Source organism: Nicotiana sylvestris, chromosome 8, assembly GCF_000393655.2.
Source record: "Nicotiana sylvestris chromosome 8, ASM39365v2, whole genome shotgun sequence".
NCBI lineage: Eukaryota > Viridiplantae > Streptophyta > Magnoliopsida > Solanales > Solanaceae > Nicotiana > Nicotiana sylvestris.
Genome location: NC_091064.1, coordinates 64992484 through 65005271, shown reverse-complemented (window position 1 = coordinate 65005271; position 12788 = coordinate 64992484). Strand labels below are relative to the sequence as shown.

At 35.1% G+C, this 12788-nt stretch overlaps 1 protein-coding gene across 1 annotated transcript; it reads left to right on the top strand.

The window, feature by feature from the left end:
- Window positions 1–11628: 11628 nt before the first annotated feature.
- On the top strand, window positions 11629–12204 carry LOC104225401 (uncharacterized). The gene has a single exon (XM_009777179.2). It carries the CDS (start codon window positions 11629–11631, stop codon window positions 12202–12204), a length of 576 nt encoding a protein of 191 aa, XP_009775481.2.
- The last annotated feature ends 584 nt before the right edge of the window (window positions 12205–12788 follow it).

The following is a 12788-nucleotide window of genomic DNA, read 5'->3' as shown; positions in this document are numbered from 1 at the left end:
ACGATTTTGACAATATACCAGCTCCGAGCATTATCAAATCACGTATGCAATCTTTCTGAAATGTGATGATTGTATCTTCTAATCTTAAGGGGATAAGCAAACATTAGCTTGCATGTGTTGAGGGAAATGAATACCATTATGCAAATCTTGATCAGAAAGCTAAAGGGAATGTGAATCTTGTTGTATGCTCTAACAATGTGACCCCTTGCCACATAGTATATAAGTCACTTATTGGTTTTGTTATCCACTTCTTGGGCTTCCACGTTGGTGCCCTTAATCTTATCCAAATAATCACCCATTTTTTCCTTAATCAACTTTGTTAATCCATATTAATCCAATAACTAACCAATTACCCACAAAATTAAGAATTATCTCAAATTACTTAAAATATTACTTACTTTTAACACACATTATACACCTTACTATCATAGTCATATGGTACCTTGTATGGCACTAGTCAATAAATACCGTGTATTATAGCTCGGACCGTATTTTATCTCAAAATGACAACCTTCAACAAAACTCATTTTCTTCGATTTGCTTAATCTCTCACCTTCACGAGTTTACTTATCACTTGTTAGAAATCGCATAATATTTGTAACCTCAAAATAATCTCATTCCCGAGCTTGCGTCGATTAACTTACGATGAAACTTTAACGTCCGAAAATGCGGGATGTAACATCTCATTCCCAAGCTTTTATTAATTCACTTATGTCATACTTTCACGTACGAAAACATGCGGTGTAACATCATTCCCCCCTTTGGAATATTCGTCCTCGAATGTTAACTGATGTACTTATCATTTTCATAACTTATGTCTTCCGAACTCTTTAGTACTCTCCTTGCCATCTAGGAATCTATTCTGTGAATAAATCCAAAGGCCAAGGCATTTCCCCCTTAGGCCTCTTTCCCAAGCCATGACTTGTGGTTGGAATCCTTCCAATATCGTAACTATTGCTACATTCCATCATGCAACATGTACGACTTTTTCCTTGTAAGTGCACCTATGCGACTCTTCTCTCCATTTTCCTCCAGATTTTAGCGCATATCTAGTCCTCACTTTGTAAACATATACATAGCTTGACATGATGTCCCTCTGGACATCTATAGGTATACTGAATTTCTTCGCTCGGTACTTTATCGAACTTACGGATATTTCTATATCTCATTTCATAGGCCCGGTTATCTATCCGCATGACTTTACTGCATCTAAGTAGGTCATACTATGCCATAACTCTTACCTCGATTTATCATTACTAAGGTCTTCTACCAATCTCTAGGTTACGTTCGTTGCTTATCCCATATGTATAAATCTATGTTCTTTAATGCTTCTTCATTACTGTTCATCTTAAGAATGACGACCTAATCTCATCTCATACTTTGTGATTTTTGTCCATCCATTGTTGATTCACCTCAGTATTGATCTATAATCTAACATTGATAACTCGAAACCTCTTACGTAATCACTAGGGCTCACGTTGCATCGTGGAACATTTGAAGTGATTTTCCTGATCCACCTGGGGGCGATATGATACTATACTTCCATAATCGTACTTTAGAGCATCCCAATGTGATTCTCCTTATGAGGGTATTTTAATCCTGTACAATTCATCAATCACCACTCAATCGAAGGCCCAAACTTCATCCTTTATCTATCACAATTATACCTTCATTCTACTACCATGGTAGCATTCTATCTCTCCTAAATGCTATTAGTCTTAGACTCATTTGAGTTCATTCAGGATATACTAAGCTTTCTATAACTAAGAGAAACCATCAACTCCCTTGTTTTCATGGGCTTAATCCCGAGGACTTATTCATTCTCGTCACCTTCTCACTCGTCTTTTCTTATCCTTACTCTTGACTTCCTAGAACATCGTCGTTCTACCATACTTGCTTGTGATCTACACATATCTATTTATACTACTTGCCATCTTCCTTCAACTTGCTTGCACCATAGATTTTCTTATGTTATTTTGGAATATCAAGCGATACATCACATCCTCTCCAACTCTTCTTTTCTCTCTTAACTATATCTCTCAGTACCTAGAAACCATAGGCTGGAAGATATACTACCGACAACGCCGCTATCATTCCTTGATACTGAATCCCCACGTTTCTAGTCTCCTATCCGAAGTATGAACTGTTCACAACCTTCTGCATTTGAGTATCTTGTTTATTGTTTACCTTTGCCTTAAAATCTCGCATCATATCTTCTATCTCTTTCATGACCTCCCTTCTACACAGGTATAATTCACATCCACAACTTGAAGCTCTTATTATAACACTTGCACCTTTGGTGCATACACAATCCGGTGGGAGCTTCATACTAACTTCTTATAGGGTTGGTACTCTTCTAACTAGCTTTACCGTAGAGCCGTTGTAGAATATGGCTACTGTACTATCATTCTTGTACCTCTATTCTTTCTTTTGACTTATACTGGAGTCTTTTACGGCTGTATGATTGTCAACATATTGGCTGCATGGATTCTTCAAAATCTTAAGTGTGTTTCTAACATAACTAACTCTGGATCATTAATCGAATACTTCTTTTCGTTCCTTCTCAACTTTCTTTAAATGTAAGCAATTAGTGCCCACACATATTGGAATTCCATACAACTCATATGATCTTGAATATCACTTCTGATTTTACTTCTCGTTCATTAGCCACGGTAGGTGCCACTTTCTTATGGAGTGCATACAATATTATTGTGAGACTGTTGTTATAAGACCATTCCCTCTTTTGGTCACTGAGCTTAGGTTGAAGCCTTCTTCCTTACCTCTTCAGCTAGTATTTCATTGTAGTACATAGGGAGACCTTCTGGCTCTTGTAAAGCTGCGAGCTTATTAGGTCGTATACCCGATAGAATTTTTGATGTCCTTCCTCGCATATAATTACCCGTAGTTACTTATCTCCATGCCCTTGTGCTTGTAGGGTTGCTTCTAAACTGATATTTTTACTGTCTTCCTAGTGGAACTCTCTTTTATTTCCGTAACACTCATACGGTACCTTTAACTACCCCAACTCCTATTTGAATATTTATCAAGTATTATAATGTCATAACTGCGAGGCTGAATTTACTATATTGGGTTTTACTATGTTCATCTTGCATGATCTGCTGATTTGTCTGTATCCTCTTGTCTAGCCATAACTAGGCTCTTCCTGAATTAACTACTAACTAATCATTGGTCCATTCTCATATCAATATTTTGCGTAATCTTTCTTGGGTTATTTCCTTTATCTTAACTTACCTCTCTCACTGACTCCTTATTTATCAATAACATCCAGCGCAGGAACTCTTACTTCCTTTCCTTGATGTCGTACTTGCATAATGTTTTAGAATCGTAGCATATCTGTAGGATTCGGAAACCTGCAATCTCATTCCTTTCTCATGTTTATCGCGTTCTTCCTTTACCATTTGATAGTTACTGGAACCACTTACACTACAACAAAATTGTCCTAAGGCAACACTTATTATATACAACACTTGAAAAGTGTTGCCAAAAGTAACAAAAGGAATGCTTTTGTATGGGTGGCCTTTTATAAGAGCTTTTGGCAACAGAAATTAGGCGGCACTCATAAAGTGTGCTCTTTATGTACAACGACTACACAGTGTAAGCGTTGCCTAATATTAAAAATTTTGAAAACGCTTATTCAGATATTGCGCAACGGTTTACAAGAGTTATTTTTGGTACTTTAAAAGCAATTCGGTACAAACATGGTCTAAAGTAAAAAATATTTCGCACAATTTTTTTTTCATTTAAATTATTCCCTCTAAAAACTTAAACTATTCCCTCTAAAAATCTCCACTAAAGTCTGATTTTTTGCTCCTTCTCTAGGGTTTGAAACCCACAAAACTTCTTCACTTGATTTTTCCAAAATCAGATAGTCGATTGCACCAAATCTTCATCAAGAAAAGGAAAATAAAAAAGATTGCACCCAACCGGCAATGCTCTTCAGAAGCAGGAGCTCTAATTTGCGTCACTTGATTTATCCTAAGGTGTGAGTTATGTCACTCTATTTCTCTAGACAACAAGAAAGATTTGGCATTCGAGCTTTATCAATTTCTTTTGAGACCAACATAGGGTTTTTTCAAGTTAGTACTCGATTTTACATATATATATATATATACTTACTTTTATTCGGTATTTGAATTTAACCGAAAAAAAATTCTACAATTTAGATTTTTTTCTAAATACATAGTAATTGGATTTTTCGGAAATTTTTGATACTGTCATTTTGTTATGGATTGGGGAAAACTTGGTTAAACGAGTCGTAGGATTTTTAATGTATCTGTGTATGAATAGAATTTTTGTAGGTTTAGCATGAGAGGCTTGAAAGTGTTATATTAGAATTTTGTTACACTAACTTAATCGTCTAAAATGATTCATCTACGTTTTTCTACTTTTACTGAATGCCAAGGGTATATGAATTATCCACTTAAATGATAAAATGATCGGAACTCACAAATTTAGTTACACCAGGATTTTTTGATGGAACTCAACTTGATTGACTTAATAAAACTAAAAGCTTATTTTTTTTATTAAAGAACTAGAATAATTTTTAACCACGCAAATTGTTTAATTGGATCAGGAGATCTTTGGCTAAATAACTACAAGCATGGATTTGATATAGTGAATCAATAAGAGTGGTATAAGAAATTATATAATTTTAGTTAGAGGATAAACAAATTGAAGAAAGTGGCATCAAATAGAATATCTTTTAACTTGTAAGTAAACTTTAGATGAAAAAGAAGTGAAGGCAATTTCATGATCCTTCATTACATGATTTAATTACTTATTTCTAAATTTTCTGTATGTCTTAGTTATACTACCCTTGAAGTCCTGTTATGAAACTTGAGCTTCTGTCTCTATTGCTTAGAAGCTCTAAATATTGTTGAGTTTGTCATTCCATATTTTCATGCTATTCTATCATTTCCTCTCCATAGCCATGTCTTAATATGTAGGCTGCAACCTTATTCTTTTTCAATTTTATGTTAAATATTTTACAATATTTAATAAGCAAAGAAACTATATACTATTACTAATTTCTATTATCATGGTGGCTTGCTTTCATGTCTCATTAAAGCTTAGTAATAGACTGAAGAAATTATCGGCCTTCCCCCTCCCTTAATGAACAAAAACCTTCTTTAGCGTAACTTTGCGATTTGTCTCTCTTTATGTAAAAATTACTCTATATGTGTATTAAATGAATTTATTTTTAATGTGATAAAATTACCTACCTATTACCGTACTCTATTTTAGCCAGTATACGATTTTCTATCATCAGGCTCCCACCTAAATGATAATCATATTTTTCATAAATATGCTCTATATACATGGATATAAACATGTTTGTCAAAGATAATATTTTGTTGCACAGGAATATTTTTCCGGTGTATCTTGTGCTGCTGTTCTTTTTCTATGATAAGACATCTACTAATGGTCAATTGACCTCACTGGTTCAATACAATACTAAACTTAAGAACTCATTCATGCCTAACAGTTACTTTTTCTTTTTATAGACAGTACTAATACCAGACATGGTAAGTAGCATCATACGCTGATTTCACTTTGTTGGATAACAAAAGACAATATTGGTATGACACTACTCATTAAACATCAAGTTTTTTGGATTTGCAGGTAAAGTCAATTTGACATTTTATAGTGCCTCAGGGCAATATAAATTATAATTAACTGCATTTCGCGAAAATTATGAAAATCCTAAAATAAATAACACAAACATAGGTAAGTTATCTATCATATGTACTATGTTAAGTATCAAGATTATCTTGTGCCTATCCCCAGTTCTTCTGAAATTTCTACAAGAATAGATGATCCAAGAATTTCTTATTTTCTATCATATTTTGCAGTGGTTTACCGACAAAAAAATGTGATTCAACTTACAAGTCACCTTTCTACAAAGTATGTAGTGATTGAAATCTAAAGCCTGACTTGTGCTAATATAATTATTTATTAGTGTTATAGTTGAAAAATTCTCATATGGTGTGCGAGAGAATGAAAAGTGACATGTGCTGAAATGTTCTCTTTTCTCTGTTTCTGGATAAACAAAGAAATGCATACAATAACGTTTCTAATTTAATCCTTTATTTTATAGGTTTGTTGTGTCAATGAAGAACGATGACCTCGACAACAAAGGGAGTTTCGCTAGTATTACTCAAGTTGGAGTAACAATAGAATCATTCAAGGTATTTATAATTTATAACTTCACATATGTCATTTATATGTGCGTTAGCTACCCTATCCTTGTACTAATGATGCAAGTAACACACAAGTTGTGAGACCAAAATCTTCCATATTCCTCTGGTTCAAACTTATAGTCCAATTCTTACTTATTTATGATTTATTGTTGATACCTGCTAAATGAACATGTTAGTACTATTCTTGGGATGGGGAATGGTATCACCATTTTATCTCCTTCTAACGATTACAAGGGGTTTCCACTTGGTGCTGCAGCTAGGACATAGAGCTAGAGATGGTGGTATTTTTTTGGGAAGAGGAGCAGTAATGTTTTAAGCATAGACAAATTAACAGGAAATGTTGTTTGCTTTTCTCCTTAACTTGCTTCCCAAAATTATTATGTTCTCTCTGTAGGGTGACTAGAATTGCCTTAAGAATGTTAGCCATTGATGTTTCTGATTATCACAACTTTTCTCTTTGGTGATCACCCTAATATATCCTTTTCTTAAACTTGTTCACTTTTTAGCCAAAAGTTTCTGTTTTTAAGTCATCATAAAAAATAGAAACATAACATTGCTTCTAATATGATTATATATATATATATATATATATATATATATATATATATTATTTTATTGTATTTTACTGATCTCATATTACCACTAATGCAACATTTTGGCAAGCGCTTCTAATGTGTAACTTGCAGTTATGCAAATATTGCTCACTTGTAAATTTATTGGCATTTGTAGCCATTGAATATCATTTCGGATGATGATTTCCATTACTATTCATTCTGTATGAAAAATATATGTAAAATATTCTCCCTTACGTCTGCACTCTATTGGTTTCTATCTAATATTTAATTTTATTTTGATGTGTAGGAAAATTCTTGCGATGCAATTGAAAATGGTGGCTAAAAGTCGATTTGACCATTTGAAGTTAATGAGAAAGTCTTTTGGACAACTAGGATATATATAATTCATGATACCATATGAATATATTTGATTTTGTAAATTCACATTAAATACGTAGCTTGAAGTTATTTTCTTTATTAGTTGATGTATTACATGAAATATATTCTTTTTTTCGAAGTTCATTGCATGTTTGTGTTTGAAACAATATTTTTTATTTATTAATTAGTAAAGTACTTGATATGATTATACATCATTAATGACCTCATATATATATGATAATAAATAGAATTGCAAGATATATACTATTTTTAAAGCATCGTAACAAAGGCAACACTTCAGAACTGTAGTTTTAGGAGCCATAGTTAAAAATTGTGGCCTATAAGGTATTAAAGGTTCCACTTCAGAAGTGTAGCTTTAGGACATCAAAAGAGTGTCCATAAGTAAGCGTAGCCTTTGCCTCATGAAAAGCGTTACCTTAGGTCAAAGGTTATGCTTGCTTAGACCACCCCTTCAAAAGTGTTGCCTTAGGTCGAAAATTGGGCCTTTGATCAAACGTCATACTTTCTGATAGTTTAGGCCACACTTTTCATGTGTGGTCAAAGGCCTAATTTGTTGTAGTGTTAATTCTGATTTAATGCCATTTCACTCTATATTCCACCCTTTAGGGGAGTACTAAGATTTAGTGATAAGATGATCTACGTATAGATGTTTTACCTTTTCATCTTTGGCGTCTTTTCACATCATCGATGACCCTTACTCGTCTTGTGGTAATCCTTCTATATCAAGAATAACAAATTTCCTTACTTGCGAGGGTGACACTTAGTGTAACTGGCACATACAGTCCCATAAGCTTAACTTTGCTCACATTGCTTGCTTTAGGGAAGCGTCTTCCTGAATGACCTTTAAAGATTATTCTTCTGTCGTCCATTCTATTATCGCCGGAATGCAATCTCTGAAATTCTCATGATGCCGACTATTATCAAATTACTCATTCCCTAATTCATATTTAGTTTTTCTTGTTCACCAGTCCATACTGATTTCTATTACTCTGGGGTCTAGATTTTCCTTCTGTTAATTACGTTAGAGTCGCAAAATTATTTCTCTAAATGAGAATATGACTTTATAGCCTATACTCTTTTGTTGTCTCAAGGCCTGTCACCTCTAGTCTTTTCCTTCACTTGACTATTGACTTTGCAATACTGCTATTTTTTTATCTACCGTGGTCATCCATGCATCACATCTTACTTATAATGCTTTATTATCTCTGTTCTTATCTCCCTGCTAATATTTCTGTCTATCACCTTATTCTGAAAACTTCAACAATATATTCTTTTACTTTTAGCTCCCCTTTACTCCATCCACTGGCTCATCAGTTGCCTAACATTTTCTCCCTACTAGGGACGGGAGCCACACTAAGGTAATATTTATCGCTTCTAGGCTTCCAATGCCTATCTTTGTAGTACTCATATCTAGATGTACTATTTTAGAGTGTACCATCTGGGTGTCTCACAAGGAGATCGATTAGCACATTTTCAATATCCTTCGGAAATGTCAACTAAAGCAAATAATCCATCCACCATTTTGGGTCACTCTAACCCCAGCCAGATCCTGATATCCGTCCTTCTCTTATACTACTTTTGTGAGCCCCTATAAGGCATAAATGAGGTGGGTGGGGCAAATTGTACATACCTCTGTTATTGTTGAAGATAACTCAAAAGGCTTTTATTCCTCTACCTGAATTGTCAATACTGATAATATTCATTAACTGGGCGCCTCGTATCTTCTTCATCTTGCTTCTTTAACTTGTTCAAACTTGTATCTATCTTCTGAATCTCTTATTGCCTTTCACCATATGGGTGGATAGATATTCTTGTCTTAAGACTCCTTATCAAAAGGCTTACACGTCTTAGTACACACATGATCTACTGAAGACCTTACATTTACTCATCATAAGCATCATGAAAAATTGAGTTACCGTGGCTCAACTCTTCCATATCCACATTCAATCTCTTACCAACTATTTTTTGGATGTAGGTATTGTCTTATTACGACTAAAATAGAAGTTCGGAGTTTGAATTCTTATAAGTGAGCTATATCACACGATCTAGAGTAAGAAGAAAGATTGACAGTCCTAAATACCCTGTAGCCTCCTGTTTATAAGTGTGGTGCACAACACACCCATAAAAAAGAGTTTACTAGACACGACTTGTAAAATTCCTAGGATAGAACTACTCTGATACTACTTTTGTCACAACTCAAACCGATGGGCCGCGACGGGCACCTTGTACCTTACTCAACCGAGTACCAACATTACGTATCTTTTCATATCATGCTATCATAGGTAAATGAGATAGAAAGGATGTCATAGGATAATTAGAATAAAATTTATAATACCAACTTATACATAAGACATACGTGCCTATAAGACAAAAAAGATCACTCATATACTAAATATAGGCTAACAAGGCCATAAAATCTGTTACGGAAATGACATATATTTACAAGCCTCTAAGAGTAGATAAATACCTTAAAGATCGGGACAGGGTCCCGCCATACCAATCAATACATGACCAAATCGTACCGACAAAATAAGTAACTTCAGAGCAAATGGAGCATACCAATACCTTTTGCTGAGCTGATAGCCTACCTAGAGGACTCTCAATCTGTCTATCGGGACCTGCGAGCAAGAAACACATCGTCCCCAGGCAAAAGGGACGTCAATAAAAATAATGTACCGAGTATGTAAGGAATAAAAATCGATAAATAATAGACATGAGAGAAATATGGAGTAAAAGACTCGACATGTAAATCTGAATAGCTCTATGAATGATTTCATACTGTATATGCGTATAAATTTCATACTATGCATGGGTATATGCGTTCATAACATCATCAAGCCTCTAAGAGCATCCCATCATATCATTTTGGCCATTGTGGGCAACATCATCAACGTATACCAGCTAATCAGGTGGTGGTGCGTATATAACGTCGTAACCTTTTCCCATATCCCACACACACACACACAAACACATACACCACACACACACACACACACACACACACATATATATATATATATACATACATATATGCGTATAAAACTCCATCTGATCATGGGTCAATGCACATGCATAAATGAATGCAATGCCTGAGAAGTACGTCAATAAAATCTCTCGGAATATCATAAGACCATTATTCCTTTCAGTAATATCATGAAGTAAACCTTTTTTCAACTTACGTATTTTTCTGAGATCCATGAATAGAAGATGTAATAATAAGACACATGGGAATTCAAGAACATATGCACCTCTAATACTTCTATGAGTAGAGGCATTTATAGAAGTTATGCATTTGCTCGTTTCGTTTATAATGTATGGATCATGCAAAAAAAGAAGAAGAATGGATAGCCTTAACATAACTAAGCCGATTCTCTTGACAATCCCCTTAATACACGCCAATTGCGACAAAACATGTAACAATGGATCAAAGTAGGGAAAATCTGTATAATATTCTTGAGAAAGATTGCACCGTACTTTCTTAGAATCGCAAAATCTCACATTGCTAAGTATTAAGTAGTCTTGTAGAATATTTGATTGTTACAAATCACTTATGTATTTTGTATTAAATTATACACGATTTTGACAATATACCAGCTACGACCATTGTCAAATCACGTATGCAATATTTCTGAAATGTGATGCTTGTATCTTCTAATCTTAAGGAGATAAGCAAACATTAGCTTGCATGTGTTGAGGGAAATGAATACCATTATGCAAATCTTGATCAGAAAGCTAAAGGGAATATGAATCTTGTTGTATGCTTTAACAATATGACACCTTGCTACATAGTATATGAGTCACTTATTGGTTTTGTTATACACTTCATGGGCTGCCACATTGGTGCCCTTAATATTATCCAAATAATCACCCCTTTTTTTTATCAACTTTGTTAATCCCCCATTCGTCAAGTAATTAACCAATTACCCACACAATTAAGAATTATCTTAAATTTCTTAAAATACTACTTACTTTTAACACACTTTATACACCTTATTATCATGGTCATATGGACCTTGTATGGCACTAGTCCATAAATACCGGGTATTATAGCTCGGACCGTATTTTATCTCAAAATGACAACCTTCGACGAAACTCATTTTCTTCAATTCTCTTACTCTCTCATCTTCACGAATTTACTTTTCACTTGTTTGAAATAGCATAATATTTATAACCTCAAAATAATTTAATACTCGAGCTTGCATCGATTAACTTACTACAAAACTTTAACGTCCGAAAATGCAGGATGTAACATCTCATTCCCGAGCTTTTATTAATTCACTTATATCATACTTTCACATACGAAAACATGGGGTGTAATAATATCGCATTTATGGAGAGATGTGCAACGTGAGTTAGGCACATAGGTCGAGCTGAGCACGACATTTCACCCCCATACGGATAGGAAATCCAAGCGCACCATTTAGATCTTGGAGAATATGCTATGTGTATGTGTTATGGATTTCGAGAGTTCATGGGATCAGTTCTTATCGCTTGCAGAGTTTGACAACAACAACAACTACAACCAATCGAGTATTCAGATGGCTTCTTATGAGGCCTTATATGCGAGGCAGTGTCACTCTACAGTTGGTTGGTTTGAGCTGGGGGAGGCTAGGTTGTTGGGAACCGATTTGGTTCGGGATGCCTTGGAGAAATTCATGTTGATTCAGGATTGGCTTCGTACAACACATTCTAGGCAGAAGACTTATGTTGATCAGAGGGATCGTGATGTTGCATTTATGGTGCGAGAGAGGGTTTTTCTCAAAGTTTTTCCCAATAAGGGCGTGATGAGATTCGAGAAGAAGGGCAAGTTGAGCCCTAGATATATTTGTCCCTTTGAGATCCTTGAGAGAGTTGGTGAGGTGGCCAACAAACATGCATTGCCACCCATCTTATCGGCAGCTCACCCGGTGCTCCATGTTTCCATGTTCCGAAAGTATTATGGTGATCCATCCCATGCATTAGATATCAACTCAGTCCAATTGGACAAGGATTTGACTTATGTTGAGAAACTAGCGACTATATTGGACTAGCAGTTCTGGAAGTTGATGTCAAAGAATATTGCTTCAGTGAAGGTATGGAGAGATCAACAGGTCATGAAGGCAACGTAGGAAGCCGAGCATCACATGCAGAGTTGATGTCCTAACCTTTTTTGCACTTTAATTATGTCTCTATACTCGTTTGAGAATGAACGTTTGTTTTAAAAGAGGGGGGGGGATGTAACGATCCAACCAGTTGCTTTGTATATTGCAGCCATGTTCCCCTTTTTCTATGATCATTTGTGGTTATGTCACTTGTTGGGTGTAACGACCCGACTGGTCGTTTTGAGCATTTGCACTTCGCTCGGTAGTTTGGGGGTACGAGTAGTTCCGTATGATGTATTAGGACTTGTGTGCAAAAAATTTTGTTCATTCCAAGTTGATTTGATATGTTTTGGCGTGAGTTTTTGGAAGTCGAGAGTTGGAAAGTTCATTAAGTTTGATTTGAGATGCGTTTCGTCGTTTCAATATTGCTATATGTGTTTTGAGGCCTCGAGTAGGTCTGCATTATGATATGGAAATTGTTGGTATGTTTCGATGGGGTCACGAGGGGCTCTGTTGCATTTTGGATAGGTTTG